The sequence below is a fragment of the Octopus bimaculoides genome, chromosome 6 (assembly GCF_046866305.1).
Source record: "Octopus bimaculoides isolate indiv1 chromosome 6, ASM4686630v1, whole genome shotgun sequence".
Classification (NCBI taxonomy): Eukaryota; Metazoa; Mollusca; class Cephalopoda; order Octopoda; family Octopodidae; genus Octopus; species Octopus bimaculoides.
In genome coordinates this window covers 93,631,420-93,652,137 of record NC_142933.1, presented here as the reverse complement: position 1 = coordinate 93,652,137, position 20,718 = coordinate 93,631,420, and the positions used below count along the sequence as shown (strand labels likewise).

The 20,718-nt window shown below is 31.9% G+C and overlaps 1 protein-coding gene across 50 annotated transcripts in view; it reads right to left on the bottom strand.

Moving 5' to 3' along the window:
• The window catches only part of LOC106880734 (uncharacterized), a 207,169-nt gene that overhangs the window by 127,929 nt on the left and 58,522 nt on the right, over nt 1–20,718 (bottom strand). For 30 of the 50 annotated variants that reach the window (XM_089354306.1, XM_089354314.1, XM_089354262.1 and 27 more), the window contains one exon: nt 2,657–2,779. The exons of the other annotated variants lie outside the window; for them this stretch is intronic. In XM_089354306.1, coding sequence (XP_089210432.1) covers nt 2,657–2,779 — 123 coding nt within the window. The remainder of the gene's footprint in view (nt 1–2,656; nt 2,780–20,718) is intronic. 50 annotated transcript variants of the gene reach the window in all.

The following is a 20,718-nucleotide window of genomic DNA, read 5'->3' as shown; positions in this document are numbered from 1 at the left end:
ACAGAAACAAACAATTGTGATTGTATGTATATTTCTCTAGAGAAGAAAAATATGCAAAATTAAGCCGTACATATTACAGAGAAAGAAATTTAGAAGAGATAAAAGTAAATATTAAAATCAAATTAAGTTAACTAATGAGTAATTAATTACAACAGCTCATAATTAATTAATCAATATTCTTCTTTAAATCCCTGAACCTCTAAATGATGTCAGAAAAAATTTAAGATCTTAGAGAATGTAGCATGGATAAATAGAAATTAATTTAGTACTAAATTATAAAATGGGAACTATATTCACAGGCTACTGAAATAGACTAATACATGAACTTTACCCTAATGGAGAGTCTAATATATCATGTGCAGAGAATTGGATGCAAAATGTTCTCTAACTTGGGTAATGCTTACTATAACATGTGCAATGTTCTCTTGCTAGGGTAAGGCTCACAATCACATGCAAAATGTTCTTTTGCTCAGGTAGTGTTTACTGTCACATGTGAAATGTTCTCTTGCTAGAATAATGTTCACTGTCACATATGTGATCTCATTAGGGTAATGCTCATAGGGGCCGTATAGTCATGGAGTGCTACACCTCTTACACTTGCTTGACAATTATCATTATTAACAGAGTTACTATCCAATATAGTACATCATTATAACAATATTAATGCTTTAAAAAGGTAATTATGAAAATACTAAGGAAGTGAAAGCTGCATGAAATTCAAAATATTGCTTTTACTGACATTGCTACATCATTCAAATACAATTTGCCAGAACCCGCCTGACTGGCCCACGTGCCGGTGGCACGTAAAAGCACCCACTACACTCTCGGAGTGGTTGGCATTAGGAAGGGCCTCCAGCTGTAGAAACTCTGCCAAATCAGATTGGAGTCTGGTGTCGCCTCCTGGTCCACCAGTCCTCAGTCAAATCGTCCAACCCATGCTAGCATGGAAAGTGGACGTTAAACGACGATGATGATGTTCATTTACTTGTTTTTTACATGTGTAATTTGAAACAAGCTACTCTTAACCTATCTTGCTCCACGTCATCAGATAATGACAATGCAAAAGATTTATTCAAATTGTGAATTAATTAATAATATCAATTATTAATTAATAACATTACTTAAATGACCTAATTACTTAAGCCAATTTGGTAAAATAAAGAGTATGGTCATTTGAATCCACATCAAAACGTTACTGATGCTTATTTTACTGACAAAGAAATAAAAGACATGTTAAATCTAGAGGGGTTTGAAATCAAATCCAAAATGAATGCAGCTAAATAAAACAAATGCTTTTGGTTATTTCCACTATTCGCCAACTTATTGTACCATTCCATTAATTGAGAATTTAAAAACCTATACACAGAGTAATACTTGTACTATACTTATCAACAGAAAGCAAATAAATAACCTGTTCATTTCTTTCACTAAATATTCTCAATTTTGACACTTGTTATTTGTAACCATGCACCAAAGCATTGTCACTTGCAAGAATCCATCTAAAATATACGTGTATTTCATTTTACATATAGCAACTAGACTATTAAAATTTTCTGTTACTATTGATTTAGTAAGTGCATGGTGAAAAGCAATTTGTTGTATAAATATATTGGCTCTACAACTAAATATATTGATATTTAATTTAAACTATCAAAGATTCTGGAGTAGAAATTGCTTTCATAGAAAGATGAATGGATGAAGAGAAATATGTTCTGATTCAAAATAGATTCTCCATTTATATGGAAATTTCTTTAAAATGTTTAATGTAAAAACAATGTGATAAATATGAAAGATCAGTTCTAAAAGTTAATTGATAGTAAGTATCTTTATGAAATAGCAGTAGTAAAAATGTCTTCATGCTCCATAAACCTAAAGAGCAGGAAACCTTGGTTTGAGCATGGGTTTGTTATATGGAAAAAAAAAAATTCAAATCTGTATTGTTACTTAATATAAAAATTAAAAAGGTATGTAACTAAGAGTTCTATAACCAAGTTTCTAGTCTAATTTTAGTTTCTGGAAACTAATTACTTTCACTTTTTTGTTAAATCCTGAGAAATATGCAGTCAGCATAATCATATCTGCATCAAATTTGGTGTTATCAACGAAAGGATAGGGTATTTTAAAAACAATGAAATCAAAATAGTTCATTTTGCACCTAATGTTAACTGAAAAGAAAGCAAACAGAATACATCAAGGAAATCAAAACTTCATAGCTACACACAGAAAGTAAATTAGTAAGATGTAATAATAGATATTATGATTAGAACGCATGTCCTACAAATAATATCTATTATTATTATTATCATTGTTATTATTATCATTATGATGATGATGATGATGACACTGGTTAGAAAGAAATTGTCAGACTGATTGCAACTGATTAAATGTTTAGTAATCTAAAAATAAAATTAGCTGAGAAATAGGAAGCTAAAAATGCAACTTGTATATACAAGGATTAATATGAGTAAGCAAGAAGTTAATCCACTGAAAAAACAATTAAAAAAAGGAGGAGGGAGAAGAAAAGAGAGAAAAGTAAAAGAAATACATATGAGTCTTTGATGGGTCTGTTAAAAGTTAAGATTAGGATAGTTGCTGAGAAATCTCTCTTGCAAACTCATTCAAGTTTCAAATATTAACAGCAAGTGAATACAGCTACCTTTAGCTTCTGACTGTGGTGGAGATGTGATTTTCGATTCAGATTTGGGTGAACTGTTATTGCCTTCAGCTTCTCCATCAGCTGAGGTGGATACAGGTAATGGTTCTGAGTCATCAGCATCCTCTGGAAATAGTAGAGGAATAAGAAGCAGGTGAAAGCTTCTTCCAGTCAAAGTCAGCAAAAGGGACCCAGCTGAATATACTTTGACCATAGCCATGACTACAAAAAAGCAATTCTAACATGACATGCAGCTAGCAGCAAACACAGGAGCAATGCTGCCATTTTATCTGCCCTGAGAAACTGACCACAATATCACTGATAAAAGCCAAGCAGAAGAAAGCGACTCACTGCCATGCACAGAACTGGCACCAATATGAAGAGATTTTTTTCAGTATATCAACCAATGAAATACTCTTCCAAAACAAATGAATTTACTGCTTTGATAAAAAGAAAATGACAAAAATTATTAATTTAAAAGCCAAAATCATTTCCACATATGGCAGCGTAACTTACAGACAGATACAATTTTCATGCAATGTACTTTAACTCTTTCAGAGAAGCAATACAGAATTCAAAGTCAGTGCATATGAAATTTAAAAAAAAAAAAAAAAAAAAAAAACCTTAAAGATATGTCGCTTACAAAAATGTTAAACAAAGATATCAGAACAAATATATCAAATCTCCTCAAAATAACACTCTTATAAAATAATTATAAATAGTTTTACTTTTGACTTTAGAAAAAAAAAATTAGGGGAAATAATATGGATGTAATAAATGCGTTACATTACACTGATAACTTTATTTTAACAACTGTATAATAGTATTTCTTTTTTCAATATGAGTTCAGAGAAAGGGAAATTTCAGCAAAAGACAGAGTTAAGTTATCATTTTAAGATGCCTGACTAGATTACTGAGCAAAAGGGGTGGTCACTTGAATTGGTAGACTAGTGATGACTTGCATCAACAAGAATTGGATTGGGATTAAAAACTGAAAAAGTATATGTTATCAATAAGATGCCTTCATTTTGGGCAATACTCTGACGAAAGGCATTACTGAAATAATATTAGTCTCTACTTCATTTCAGAGTATAACTACACTACATCAGTTTTTAATACTAAACTAGAAATTCTAAGATTAATGTCTTTCAGAAATACAGACACTATAGATAGATACTGTACTTAAAATTTATTATGATAGTTGTCTGGGTAAGCTGGACTACAAATACAAATGCTAAAAACTGGCCATTAGCACTGCGCTATATCCTTAGGCAAGAAGCATTACTTGTCTTAGCTGAAAATAGAATTCATTTGCCATTTAGAATTAAATAGTACTAAGTACTAAGCACATCTTGCAAATGCAAATATCTAAATTTGTAAACATCTAACCATTTTTTCAAAAATGATTTTGTAGTGCATATTTCATACTACCAATTGTTAACGTTTGCTATGATACAAACAACTACTCTGAATAGAATCAAAGCTCTTTTCCAGCCATATTTAATATTGATGCAACAATTAAAAACATTTCTTTTAAAGAAACATGCAAAATACATCAATACTAACAATTGCACATTTAAACATACAACAGATATACAATGAATGTAAATCACAAAATATATAACCAACCCTGGATAAAATAATAAAGGTTTTAGAGGAAAAAGATTGAAATTAATTTCATTCTGTATCATTTCGAAAAAGACATATTGCATATGAAAAAAGAGTATAAATTAATTGAGCATAATATATTTCAGTTGTTTGGCTAATGTACATAAGTCAAATTTATTACAAACAATAATTAAGATAATTATATTTAATATTTATAAACATTGCTTAATAAGCAAATCTACATTCACTGGAACAGCCATGAACTACCAGTTATTGAGTCCACAACAGCTTTGATCTGAAAAACCATGGGCAGTAAGAATGACTCACTGTAAGCAGTAGGTAAATTCTGATAAGTGAAATAATTAGTGCTGGAGGTAGATGTAAGAAGTGACAATGAAACAAAGAGGGCCAAAGTATTTAGAAAACTGCTACTTCAGTTAGCAGCAGCAAGAGTTTTCTAAATAGCAGATACTATGAGGTAATATATATGAAAGTGAAGCTGTTAGACAATGAATGTAGGTATTTACAAATGGAGGACTATGTTAAACAAAAAACCATCTTGAGTGCAAATGACTTGACAAAATAGATTGGCTTCAAAGACATTGGTCAATGTTTACAGCACAAAGTGACATAATTTCAAATAAAATCTACTGCCTACATGTTTCAGTTTTAAAATAAGAATTTTGAAGGATTTAGTATATCTTTTTCATTTTAATGATGTTGGTTGAAATATATCATAAAATTTTTTTTTTTTTAATTATGAAAGTTTCATTTCAGATTTTTGGGGGATGGGTATCGTATTTATGAACAATAGCGTCAATGATTGCAGATTTCAACAGCTCAATTACTGGTTCAATGCTTTTATAGTGGCAAGAATAAAGGAATATCTGTACAAATCAGGCAGAAAATATGGTAAAAAGTTTTTTTTGTTGATAAGCATCAGTTTATCACTTTTCCCAAGTGTTTACATCTTGCAAGTACTTGGCAGCCTCACTAGCGCTGATGCCACACACACACAGACAAAAGAACCCTGGATACACTGTAAATTGGTTGGCATTCAGCTGTAGAAAGCTGCCAAAGTAGACATTGGTGCTTGGTGCAACCCTCTGGCTCATTTATTCCTGTTTAACCATCTAACCCATGCCAGCATGGAAAAAAGAACATTAAATAATGATGAAAGACACACACAACAGGCTTCTGTAGCAACTTCAGTTCACTCACAAAATATTGGCCAATTCAAAGTTATAAGAAGATTCTTAGATTGCTGGAAAGTGGGATCAAACCTGATTTCACATGGTTACAAAGCAAGCTTCTTCAACACATATCCATGTCTGTGTCCACAATGTAAACAATTTAGCATTGATAATTTTGCAAAAATTAACTAGAAGTGGTCTCAACTGGGTTACTGTAACAATGATAATACACTGTAAATGAATAATTTTAGCCAATAGTTATTGTTTAACCCCAAGTCCTGATTTAACAGGCCTATGATGAAAGGTATTCCATGTGGTATCACAGGGACCATCTTTTTGTTTTTTTTCCAGGCATAAGACACTTAAGACTACATTACTTAATGTGCCCCTCCTCCTTATTATTTCTGAAGCTGGTAGAGTGTGAATTCAAGGAGTTATTTCTTTTGAGTCAAGCAACCATATAGGGGCTTCCACATTGGCTCATTTGAGACAAATATGGAAGGTTCCTGTAAATGCAAATAAAGTGCACTGAGAACATTTAGATTAGTAAAACGTCCATTTGGTCAATCTAATGAAATGACATAGGATGTTGCTTTACAGATGCATCCATCCTATGTTGATGATGCTGATTTTGATTGCTTATCTCAATATTTGGTACCCAAGTTCAAAGGTTACTCAACAGTAACCTTTGAACTTGAGTAGTCTATAAATCATTGTTTTCTTTCTTCAACATTTTAGTTGCAACTGACCTTTGAATATTATTTACAAAATGTATAGAATTTGATCTTTCAACAATAACAACAGCAACAATAATAGTTATTTCTAAAATAGTCACATGGTCACAAATTTAAGGGAGGTGTTCGTCAATTAAATGGACCCCAATTCTTGATTGATACGTAATTTCAATTGACTCCAAAAAGATGAAAGATAATGTTGAGCACATCAAGATTTGAACACAGAGTGTAGAGAGCCAGAGCATATACTGTAAAGCAGTTTGTCTAACAATTCTACCAATTCCCCATCTTCAGTAATTTCTATCACTAGCAGAAGACCAGAAAATAGGGGGGGAGGGGTGTAGTTGATTGACTCCAGTATTTGATGGATACTTTACATTTCATCCCTGGAGGGATGAATGGTAAAAGGGCGACTGCAATGGAATTGAACTCAGAATGTAAGGAACTACAAAGTACTTTGTGCAACACTAGTAATTCTGCCAATCCATCATCACCACCACCATCATTATGTTGCATGGTTAAATTTAGTTGGCTAAGCTATTTTAATGATCATTTATTTTCCTTTCCTTGCATAGATTACATAGTACTGTCTGAACAGATCTGGTATTATTCTAAATTAATATAATTTACTTAACTAACTTCTCCTAGGTGATACTAGATAATCCTGCTAGTCAAGAAATATATAACCAAAGCAAGGCGTTGCCAGCTGTTTAACTTAACCGAAAATATAGAGCAGAAATTTTGAATGATTAGAAGAAAGGCTGCTAACAGCTAAGCTTTATAGTTGTTTTACTTTTTTTTTTAACACACACACACACACACACATATTTATATGCCCACAACAACTTTATATATACATGAATACTTTAAATTACTTTAAGTGCAAAAAATTATAATACAATGGATCTAATTTTGAATTTTAGGGTACTGCAGATATATGATATCAATTTTACAATAAATATAAACATCAGCTATGAAACCAAAATAGGTGAGATCATTTATGAAAAGCTTTTACAAACAACATAACAGAGGCTTTCAGCTTCTATGGTGATCAAGGCATGATGTAAATTTAGAGACAGATGAAGCTGCAAATCTAATCAATTTGTAAGTAGTAAAAAGACAAGTAAAAATGATTTTTTAAAAAAACATTACAGTAAAAAAAAAAAAAAGAAGTATTTTTATTTGTCTTCAAAACACAAAAATAATTTACTCTGATGGAATACTGAAAACAGCTAATTTCTAAGTTTAAGAAGCAATTACAGTAATTAATATAGTGACTGAATAGAATGGAATGGAATGACTGAGCCAAAAGCCAAACTCCTTCAGAGATTGCATTTTATTTTCAGCCAGTATATATCATTTGATCTGCTAGATAGAAATACGTACTACTCTCACTTTACAGAAAGGCTGAGAGCTTGTAATCATTCAATAAAATATTTCCTTTTAAAAATTATAGCATAGCAAAACATACATTCTAAAATGAATTGTGTTAATATCACATCCATTCTTTACAAATCAACTTTTATTTTTCCATGGTGTCATTAAAAATATATACATCCATGAGTTTTTCCCTATTAAGTTAATAACAGTTTTCTTCCAAAGGACTAAAATCATACTTTTTCTCATCAACAGTTGAAAAACTGCTCCTAGCCATTTCTATAACAAAAAAAATGAGGTTTTTAATATATGATTGAATATATTTTCTTTTTCAGGTAAGTTAATTTTTCACCTAATGTTTTATTGAATGAAAATTAATTTCAGTTATTAGTTTCATGACTGTTTCACTCTCATTAGAATTAGTTCAGAGCAGCAGCTCGCCAAATAGAATGCATTCCATCACTGGCATTATTGTGTATCTCTAACAAAGATAGCAAAATTCTCAACAGTTCACTTTCCCTTATTGTCAATGGGTACCAGTCTATTGATATGGGTAACCAGAGCACTGTGTAATTTACTTTTATTTCATTAACCTGCAGTGCTAAGATGGAATCTACTCAAAGCCAATAAAAAAGATAACAAATTTTCTCCTTTAAATCAAAAAAAAATCTTATCACTGATGAATATATAATTAGAAACAGTCAAACAATTGGTTCAATTTATCCCAGTTGTGTGAGACAAATTAAGTACCAATTAATTGATTCAATGTTGACTGAGCGAAGTTGAAAATATCAACTGGTTGGATACTTGTTTGGCAGGAAACTATTGTTGGATGAGCAAAGAATAACTTTCCACTATATTGTTTTAGAGTGTCTTGTAGATAAATAACCTTTGACTAAGCTCCAGAAGCTCATTTACTCCTCCAATATGAAAAAATAAAACAAGATAGCAATCAAGCCATCGGTTAGATATAAGACGGAGTGTAGAATAATAGCATGGAACTGAATGTAAGACAAATATTCATCATTATATAGTAAGGAAAGAAGTAGAGACAATGTAGGTGACAGTGATTGTTATCAATATACTTAATGGAGATCTATAAGAACCTTCATGTGAAAGAGCTGATGAAATCTCTGATACAGAAATGATATTTCCCAAAATAATTTAAAATTCAATGAATATTTGAATATTTTATGAACTAAAGAAGAATTATTGTACGTACTTAACACACTTTAATTTTCATAAATAAGTATTAGGTATTAATCTACCTTGGATGTTACACTGTGATAGCTAACATTTTCAGAGAGGAAACTTTGTAATCATGCAAATAGGTAAGAATCTTAATTTATTTTATTACTAAGGTTTTGAGCTGGCAGAATTGTTAGTGTTGCAAAAAATACTTTACTGTATTTCTTTTGACTCATTACATTCTGAGTTCAAATTCTACCAAGGTCAACTTTGTCTTCGAACCTTTCAAGGGATGGTAAAATAAATACCAGCCAAGTACAATCCACTTGCCCCCTCCCATCAAAGATGCTGACTCTATGCAGTGTTCCCAACCTGTGGTACAAAGAACTCAAAGCAAACTTCATCTACCTTTGAAAATACTACAAAAGATTTAACCTTTTTGTTAACAAATTTCTGTTGAAACACACTACCTTGGTTTCAATTAATTTTGAAAATAAGGGAGAATTTAGTAAAAATACCTGTTATTATGAAACTGGTGTTGGAACATGAATATGAATTTTTGCTGAAATGCTAAAATTTGGATAATTTTAAAACAGCAAGCTTGGGGTAGAAGCAGGGGTAGTTTCAGGCAGGTTGGTCTCAAAAACGTAAAGGAAGGGAGTCAACTAATTCAACTTGTTATCAAATGGATACCAGACAAACAAAAGGTTGAGAAACACTGCTTTACAGTATGTATCTACTTCTTTATGAAACAAAAAACAAAAAATGGCTGTGACAATTTATAAAATAGTCAACTTAGAAATTCTGCCATTATTTGCAGGATATTAAGACAACTATAAATCTACTTTGATTATCAAATAAATATAATTATTTTTCCTAAACATTCTGACAAAAATAAAATATTAATAGCTATAATTATTGGTTTTCTGACTAAGCAAAATCAGAAACAGTGTCAAACTCATTCAAAAAGTTATTAGATAAAACATCATTGTAAATATAATCTAATTCACCCACAGCTAATAACACAGCTGTTATTTTAGAGATGAATGCTCTGTTAGAATCTGCCTTTTAAAAATGTATGGTTTGCCAAGTTAATATCATTACTAAAAGGAGGTTAAAGAATATCTAGTACACATAATTATTTCTGAATCTGAGAGACAAATATACTAAAATATGGTAACTTCATATAACCAATCAAACACAATGAAACAGACTCTCATCAATCAAACCAAAGGATACTTGTTCATGGCTTTAAAGCACTAACTCTTAGTATTACTCAGTGAAAATTAGGCTAGGCTGGAAAGTAATCCTATTCATTAAAGCTAAGTCAAAGATTAATCTTTCAGCAGGGTAGGATAATAGAGTTTTAAACCATTAAGTCGAAGGAGATTTTAATAAGTGATTAATTAGAAATTAAGAGATATATGTTTTATTCAAAGAAAAATAGAATATGTTGAGTGTTATATGTGTTTAACAAAATTACTTAAAAACAATAAAGATATAATTATATGAACATAAAGCCCCATTTTTATGTGACATGTAAACAGTGTCAAAATCAAATTACATTAAGTAACAATACTACTAATTTTTCTGACATTAATTATAGTTATTGTTAAAATTCATTTACATATACATTTGTGGCAAGGTTTTTGTTATAGTTTACATATAACAAAATAAGCATAAACTTAATTAAATATTAAACCTCAAGTCAAGATTGGCTTCATATGTCAATAAGCTTAACTGAAGTTCAGGTAAATTTAGTTTACCTTCAAAATTTGTCACTAATATCAAGGATTAAAACTTACTTTAATTATGGATGCATTCATATCAAAAACAAAGACTGTATCAATTTCATGTTACTTTCTGCTCATGTAATTAGTTAAGATAGATAATAAGCTAAATATAGAGAAATCTAATGAACTTAATTAAAGTTTAAGAAAACTTATTAATATCGCTTCTTAAATAAAAATGAATAGAAAGACAAAAAAGTATAGGTTTCCTCTACAAAATAAATTGAACTTATGTGAAATTCATCTTTTTTTTTTAACTAACTAGGCGTAGGAGTGGCTGTGTGGTAAGTAGCTTGCTTACGAACCACATGGTTCATGGTTCAGTCCCACTGCGTGGCATCTTGGGCAAGTGTCTTCTACTATAGCCTCGGGCCGACCAAAGCCTTGTGAGTGGATTTGGTAGACGGAAACTGAAAGAAGCCCATCGTATATGTGTGTGTGTGTGTGTGTGTGTGTGTGTGTGTGTGTGTGTGTGTGTGTGTGTGTGTGTATGTTTGTGTGCCTGTGTTTGTCCCCCCCCAACATCGCTTGACAACCGATGCTGATGTGTTTATGTCCCCGTAACTTAGCGGTTTGGCAGAAAAGACCGATAGAATAGGTACTAGGCTTACAAAGAATAAGTCCTGGGGTCGATTTGCTCGACTAAAAGGCAGTGCTCCTGCATGGCCATAGTCAACTGACTGAAACAAGTAAAAGAGTAACATTTTTGAAACCATAGCATTACTGAAAATTCAGATTCATGCTAACATTAACTCGGTTATCTTTTGTTTCAAAAATATAGAATGGTGTATATGCACATACATTGTTCTTAAATGTATAAATAGTTTAAGAATTTTATTTAACAAATGTATTTCAATACTATAAAAGAAAATTAATCTGAAGAGTGGGAGAGTTTTATAAACTTTACATCTAAAAATATGTAATGAAATATGCCATGGTTATATCTGTTCATTACCAATGATTTTCGCTGTTATATTTCATCTATATTATTAAAAATTAAAATTCATGATTTTCAAAAAATGCTAAAATAAGCTACTCAAATGAAAACTTGCATTAATTAAAAAGTCTTTCACTTGGATAATAATTAAATATACTAATGGCAGTGTGCATGACTATCAAAAGCTCGCTTCTCGCTGGGGAGGTATAGGGCAGAAAAAAGTTTGCCAAGGTTCCATTTCTGAAGTAAAGTTGAACAAAGTATTTAGTATGGGATCTGGAGAGTGAGATATATCAAGGGTATCAAGAAAAGCAAAGGTAAATGCATCTGCTGGTGCACAGTAAGCAACATTATAATAGCAGCAGATGAGACAGAAGGGAGATACAGCATGTAAGTGGACTATCATGCTTGTAAGAGAAGGCTCACCTACCAGAGAATATCTATCTAATCTAATCTGAAATGAAGAATGTGATAACTGTATATTACTAGGTATGTGAATAGAACCATAATGAAGTGAGTTTGAAAAGAAGGCAAGTCAATAATCTTGATGAAATTATAGCTGTGGGTTTGCCATTCAAGATTTTGGCAGTAGATTGGTAGAATCATTAGAGTATTAGAAAAAAGCTTTGACATATTGGATCTAACTGTTTAGGATTTCAGGTGAAACTCAAGCACGGTGAACTTTGCCTTTCTTCCTTCTGGAGTTGACAAAAAGTACAAGTTAGGAATTGGGATTAATATAAGTCACTGCTCCATCCCCTCAAAGTGCAAGGTTTTGTGCCTGTGTAAAACATTACTATGATGTAACAGATAAGAGATTTTCAGTGATTTGAGTGTATAAGTGAGTATGGGTCGTGTATTGAGCAGGCAGCTTTTATTGATTATGATCTAAATGCATGTAGGTGTGTGTGCAGTACAACACTGTAGAGAATATGGGTGCTTTGTTAAGTGTTTGCAGCAGTTCAAAATTGGTTAAGTCATGTGTTCTAGGTTTTCATAACAAATTGAGACATGAGCTCTTGGTATGATTTCCTTTCATTCTGGTGATGGTGAATGTGATGAAGTTGTCGATTCCACCATGTATGATGTTTTGAAGTTCTTCATTACTGGATAAACACACAGGTTGGTAAAGAGTTGTTAAATTTTCATGCAGGTAATATCAACACACCCAAAATGAAAGAAGCATGCAAATTTATTTATCAGCTTGGGAGATTCAATGATTTCAAGCTGACAATAGAGTTCACTGATATGGAGAATGATAAAGGTTGGGGAAATGACTAATACCCGAGATACTTCTTAAATGATAGTAGGGGGTAGGTGGTATGGAAAACTCAACATATGCATCAACAGAACAACCTATAAAAAGAAGCTTCAAATCTCAGTTAACAGCTTTGCTTTTGCTTGTTCTCCAGAGTAAGAACCATAAAGAAGAACAAATCATTGATAAATCTGACTTTCTAGTTTGTATTTATGAATCTTAAGTAGATCATAAAATAGCTTTTCTACTAACTTGAGAGCCTGTTTTTCAGCTTTATAATACAGGCCAGCAAAGAAAGAGAGGGGAGGGGGGGGGGAAACGGGATATATGCAAGATGGGGGCAAGATGAAAGGGGGGATATGTGAGAGGAGAAGAAATGAAAGAGGAGGAGGCAAAAAAGAAGAAAGAGACAGGTGAGAAATACAGAGAGACAGATGTGAGAAAGAGGAGAGAGTGGACAGAAACATGAGAGAAAAGTAGAAAAGAGAGATGAATAGAAAATAGAATGGGAAGCTTAATGAGGTTAGAGGCATTTGAGGATAACTTGATAACTAATAAATTTATTTGATAGCAATAATAAGCCAAGACTGATGACTAGATGGAAGCTACCCGGAGGTGATATTTGTGAAAATTTTATGTGTGAACATATTTAAGCTTGTGTATAACTGCATGTGTACCTATGAATATAAATGTATTTGTTGTATTGAAATTAATAAATTAAGATCATGTTTGAAAAAATTCAAACTTAATGAAATCAAACACAAACAGCAAACAAAACCATAGTCATGCAAACAAAAAAAAAAAAATAGAAAGGAAAAAATTAAGAATGAAAATCTTTATTTCAAGAAGTATACAAGTATCAAGTGAAGAATCCAATACAGAAAAAGAATACTTCCAAGTTCTTCCTATTGTCTCCAATAGACTGTATTGTTAAGAATACATAATTGCTCATTGGAAAAATAAGATTATTGCACATCAAAAGTATCTTTTTGAGATAAGAAAATTCTTGTATTTTTATTATAATTAATGGTTTAACCAGGGAAGAAAAGGTAGCACCCGTGACCTTATGCAAACATCTCTGGGATTAGGGAAGGGAAAAATCACAACTTATGGGTTAATGCAGAAGGAAGCATTGCATTAAGCTATTGAGTTATGCTCAGATCAGAGACCTTATTCAAATGAAACCCACTAAACCAAGCAAGTGAACTAGGCCTAACAGCCAAATTATGTATACAGTTAAGTAATTAGTTCACATAGTCTATGAGTGAAAATTGAAATTAACAATAATGCACGCTCATAATAAAGAGATACATTATTCTCATTAACCACCTAATAGAGAGAAGACTGATTAGAATTGTTTAACCCATACTGTTGAGTTCGGCATAGCTTGTATAATTACAAAACAAGCATTCACTTAAAATAAAATATTTAATCTAAAATCAAAAAGTTGCCATGCCACATTGCTGAATGTATATATATATATATATATATATATATATATATATATATATACATATAAAGCAGGTGTAAAATAAACAGACAAATTGGAACTTTTCAGGTAACCAGGTGAATGGAATATACCCAACAATAAAAATCTTTGTAAATTTTTGAATTTATGAAAACTATCCTACCCATATTAACAGGAACAACAGAAACAAAGCTAAAATATAAATATCTTTTATTCTTGAATTTAAGTATCTTCAAAACAAGATATAAAATATTCAATTTTTCTTATTAGGAATATCATATTTCTATAAATAAATTATTCCTCAGAGAAACTATAATTCTCTTTTTCTTTTCAAATATATTTTCATGACATCATAGGTTGGATGGCACCATACAATCAGAAAATAGAATTTAATCTATAACATCAAGACAAGAGAAATAGAATACATAATAAAGGAAAAGTATAATTACGAATTACTCAAATGTAAAACTTTAGAGTAATTACATAAAGCATTTTTAATAGTTGACCATATAATCTGCTTTACAGACTTAACCAAACTTATGACAGTAAATAAAGACAGATGTAAATAATAACAATGATTTCTTACATTGGTACAATATCAAACATTTGTAATTGATTGAATTGAATAATATTTATTTTATTGCTCTTTGATTGATGAAAGGTTTTGAAAATATTTGAAGAAAAAAGGAGATATATGACTAAATATTGAATAGCATTTAGTTCAGCCTACTAATATTTTAGTCAAATTGCTACCCTAATAATAATAATATCAATTTTCTACATTGATATTATTGTCAGGGTCACTAATTCAAAGTGAGGGTACAGTTAACTGAATCAACCTTAGGACTTGATTGGTATTTAACTTTATTGATTCTGAAAGGATGGAAGGCAAAGTTGACACCAGTGGGATTTGAACTCAAAACACAAAGAGCTGAAACTAAATATCAAAGAACTTTGTTCAATGCTAACACAATTATTCTAACTCACTGTCCCAACCTGACATTAGTAATAATTTTTCAAGTACTTATTTTGCTTCGTAATTAATGTATGTGAGAGTAAAAAAAAAAAAAAAAATGTGATGTTCACCTTTTCCCCAATATTTATAATTAACATAGTTTCAATATTGAGGAGAAACTGGGTCACAAAATTAGACTGAAAAATTATGACTGCTCAAAACTAAGAACAGCTGTTTTAATGATTTTATTTGTAAACAAAAAGTCATTATGCAAGTAACATAAAATCTATTAACCTTGACAACACTAAGCTTAGTTCTGAACTCCAGACATGAATATTGAACCACTCAATACTAATACAAAATACCTGAAATGTGTTTATAGCTGCTTTTTTTCAATCACAGTAAAAGTTCCTATTTCATTGTCACAATTAAGTTCTATTTCTCTTACTTCTTGCTATATTCCAAACTTAAGTGCTGGTTTTGCTTTAATAATAATCAATTCTTTGTGAGTCGAGTGTGTATCATGATTTCACTTACCAAAGAGAATCATTTTACTTATGTTACTAATACAAATTTATATTTCCTTTCCTCATTTATCTTGGATACTATACCTATGCAACTACAAAAGCGGCAACTTGTAGAGGCTTTTCAATAGGGGAAGTCAATATAGGGCAAAGAAAAGACATTTAATATTCACATTAAATTTGTTTTCATGATGAAACAATATGCAAATATACTACTATATAATGCCATATATGGATATAAGCATATTTTGTCATGAAGCCCTATTTGACAGAATCATGTTCAAAGTCCTAATCGTATAATGTTTGACTTTGCTTTATAACCTCCCAAAGTTGATAAAATAAGCACCGGTGAAGAACTAGGTTCAGTTTAATTAACCATACTTCAATCCAAAATATGATACTTTGTGCCAATGTAAGAAATTTATTACAGGAGAGAAATTGTAGTAGAGTTGTATATCATGTTGTGGCTCTTAGACAAAAAAATATTACTTGCCTATAAAATAGATGTCACTCCTCATAACTGCTTGGTAATTATTAGAAAAAAAACCAAAATAACAAAAAGACACTGAATGGTCAAAATACTAGCTCCTAAAATTTACATATGTAAACTGGTGTGAAAATTTTCAAAATGTTTTAATACTATATCCTCTACAATAGTGCCTGCTATAGAGCATTAAGCAAGCAGCTAGTAAAGACAGGTGAATTTCAAATACTACTTTTAAGCCAATTCATTTTATCTACACCACTAATTCCTTTGGGAATATCATAAACATTACATAATTATTTATGGTTCTCTCTAAATTTTCATAGGTTATAATTTGTCTTTCCTGTCTTTACCTATGAGCACTCAATTCAACTATTTTTTCATCTGAGTCACCCTAAAAAATCACAACAAAACTTTACTCCAAAACTTTTTTTCTTTGAAATACAACTATCTGATGCTTTGCTGCATTAATATTTTCTCTCTAGACTTCAACCTGCAGAAATTTAATCTGAATAATAACCACATCAACCTCATCAGTACAGAGAAGAGTCTGCTTCTAAAGGACTTTCCTCTCTAGATTAAAATTTTAAAACATCCAAAACACTGAATTCACAACATCTGTTGTTAACGAACATTTTTTTGTGCCTTTCACAATTCAATAGAAAAATGGTGTGAGCACAAAATGTAATAAATTTTGTGAGATTTGGTTAAATATTCTACTTATCTAAATTAAAGTCATCTGCTTCAACCTGACTAATTCCTCTAGAATTCATAAAAATCACTCTTTGCAAAATCCATTATAACCAAAGAAAATGTCCAACTTGTGGCAGATACTTGACATTTAAAATAAACTGAACTGTTACAAAACAACAAACCATTACACAGCTTATGTCAAAATAACAACCTAGACTCAATAGCAAAGTTAACCAAAAAAACTCTTGTCTACAAAACTGAGCTGCTTCCCACTACCTTCATTCAGCTAAATGATGAACTTGAACTTGACACTCAATGCAGTTATAACTTTTGGTAGCTAAGAGTGTTAACCCTTTAGCATTCAGACTACTCTACAAATGTAATTCTTATTTATTCATATTGTTTAGAAATTAATCATACATATTTTATGTTCAAACAAGCCGGATTTAGCCTCTCACACCTACACTACAATGTCATTCTAAAAATATACAACCACATCATCAAAATTTCAAGGCTATGAGATAATCATCATCATCATCATTTAATACGGACGTTAAATGATGATGATATTTTTAGAATGACATTGTAGTGTAAGTGTGAGAGGCTAGATCTGGCTGGTTTGAACATAAAACAGGCCGGATATGGCCAGTTTAAAAGGATTAAGCCAATGAGAATCATGTATACTGTCTACAAACACAGGACCAGTAGTAGCTAAAGACATTGACAAGATACAAAACATCCACCCTTCTGTTGGTGGTCTGATATCTAATCAACTTGCCTAGCTATGAATTTACAAATATATAAAACATTATCATTATTTTTCGCAATTCTATTAGTAATTACTCTAACATCATTATCGGCAATTTATATTCTTTAACATTATCCCAAAATTTTTTTGTGTTCCAGATACCTTTGTTAATATCAAGAGAAGACTACTATCAACACAAAATTTGGTTAAATTATAGATATATCAATTCCTGTCTTAATAAAGAAATGCAGTATAAGATTAATAACTTTCAATAGTATTTTTAAATTTATTATTTAAAACTATAACTAACCTCAAATGATTAGCATAACAAAAAGAGTTATTTAATGAGAAGGTCATCTATGACTGAATAATTAATTTGATTTACCAAACTACTTCAATAAGCAATGATTGAATGTTGTGTAACAAATATTTTATTGTTTTTGTTTTTCATATTAAAAATAAGTCTTATGGCTTATAGATAAGTCATTGCTTGCTCTACTATTCACCCTCTTGGTCATGTTTCCCAGAGCAAACAGACATACTTTACCATTTTGAGCCATCTTGAGTCTTATAAGGTACAATGCAACCTCACTAACGCTGGTGCTATGATAAAATAGACCCAGTACACTCTAAAATGGTTAACAAATGAGTAGAAATAATATAGGGTCAAGAGGACCCTTTATTCTTGTCAAGGACATGACAACCTCTCTAGTGCTGGACCATGATAAAATGCATCAAGCACTCTGTAAAGTGATTCGTATTAGGAAGGCCATCTAACAGTAGAAACCAAAATAAAAATGAACTTATCAGTGAGACCTGGTCCTCCAACATTCTTAAGAGAGCAGTAACTCCAAATAAAAAGTGACTTAGACTGGGTCGACCTGTTCAACCCATACTAGCAAGAAAAGTGATGTAAAATGATTATGATATCTATCTATCTAGTAGATAGTTTCTGCTGCCTAAGGGACCAAATTAGTAGTGGGAGTAGATGCTTGGAGAATATGATAGCTAAAATAAGAATAGGATGAAGGAGATTTAGAGAGATGTTACCTTACAAAAGGTCTCTCTAGCCAAGTGGAAGGAAAATTGTATGATGCATGTATATGAACAACAATTCTAAATGGTAGGGTGACATGGACCCTGAATGCAGAGGACATGCAATGGTTAGAGAGGAATGACACTAATATACTCTGCTGGATCTGTAATATAAGTGTACATGTTTGATAGGGTGCTAGTGTTTTGAGAGAGAAGTTAAGCATAAGAGGAATAAGATGCTGTGTGCAAGAGAGAAGACTGAGCTGGTTTGGTCATGTGATGCAGATGGCTGCCTACAGCGCCATAAAGAAGTACCAATCTCTCAAAGTGAATGGAACATGTGGAAGTGGGAGACCCAGGAAGACATGGGATGAAGTACTGAAGAATGACCTCAGGATGCTGAGCCTTGCAGATGAGATGACAAAGGACTGAGATGCCTGGCGCCTTGCTGTTCTTAAGAAAATCTGTACTCTGCAGCAGGAATGTTAAGACCAATCCTTCTGGCGGTGTAAAAGCACTCATGACGGTTCTACATAAAAGTGCCAGAGTGGCAAAAGACAAAAGCACTTGTGTGGTGCCATGTAAAATTGTCAGTGTGGTGCCACATAAAAGCACCCAGTTGGTCCCCTGGTGAAGAGGACTGGCCTGCAAGAATTCTGTGCTGGAGCCATGTAAAAAGCACTCGTGCCGGTACCATGTAAAATCACTCATGCAGTGCGATGTAAAAGCACCCAGTACACTCTGTAAAGTGTCTTGCATTGGGAAGGGCATCCAGTTGTAGAAACCATGCCGAGTCAGACTGGAGCCTGGTGCAGCTCTCCAGCTCTGGGCAAATCGTCCAACCCATGCCAGCATGGACAATGGACATTAAATGATGATGATGATGATCACACACACACACACCTCATCACCACTTGCATCACTTTCTAACTTCTCACTCCACCCTCTTTTATAAATGTTAGTAATCATGTCACTCTTCTAAATAAGAAATGTGTTCAGCTCTGCTCCCCACTCTACTTACCCTTCTAGCATAAAGTTTCCACTCTCTATTCGGGTTACATAGTCTTGCAAGCTGCATGGCAGCCTCACTAGCACTGGTGACATGCAAAAAGCACCCAACAAACACTGTAAAGTGGTTGGCATTCAGAAGGACATAGAAATAACATCAAACATTGATACACAAAACAGTCCTTGGGTCATTGGAACCTGTTAAACTGTCTAACCCATGCCAACATGGAACACTGATATTAAATGAGGAGGTTGATGATGATGATGAATTTTACAAGTGATTTCTTGAATATATTGTGCCCAACTTATTTTAAAATTTTCCACAGTCGATGACTGGATCCAAATGAATGGATCGAATAAAGTTAGTATTGCTGAAAGTAACAATAATAATACTTGAGCAGATACTTTTATTTTATTTATTTATTGATAGTTTTTCCTTCTCTAAACTACTTTCAAATCATCCAGACTAAAAAGTTACATAACTGAGTCATTTTCATATCCTGAAGTAAAACCCCAGAAAGAATACTGTATCGTCTAATTGAGCTGAAAAATATCATTATACTATTCCCCTGTTTTACAATCCATAAATTCACATAAGATATATTATTAAAAAACAGTGCTTTAGTGACTAATTGCAATAACAATTGATTTTCTAACTAAACATGACAAATCAAACACAAAATAGAAGCTAGCACACACACACACATACACACTCAAAACAGCAAAGCTGACCAATTGATTTGTGATACTAAACTTATTATGAATTAAAAATTACCTTTCAAAGAGGCTAACGGCGATCTAAGAATAGTTTAATAAGTTACAGATAAGAAGTGATGTGACGGAATGATTTTTAAATTCCACGATCATATTGTTAATAGCAAGAAATAATATAAAATAATCAGTGAGAATGACTAACTCTTTCAAAATATACGAAGAGTCTTTAGAATTTTATTTAATTAATATCATGTTCATATGCAACTATTCTAAATTTTTAGTATATCAAAAGTGGGGGTAGGCTAAAATGATAATCATAGATACTGTTGCATTGTGTTTTGAGGTAAGGGA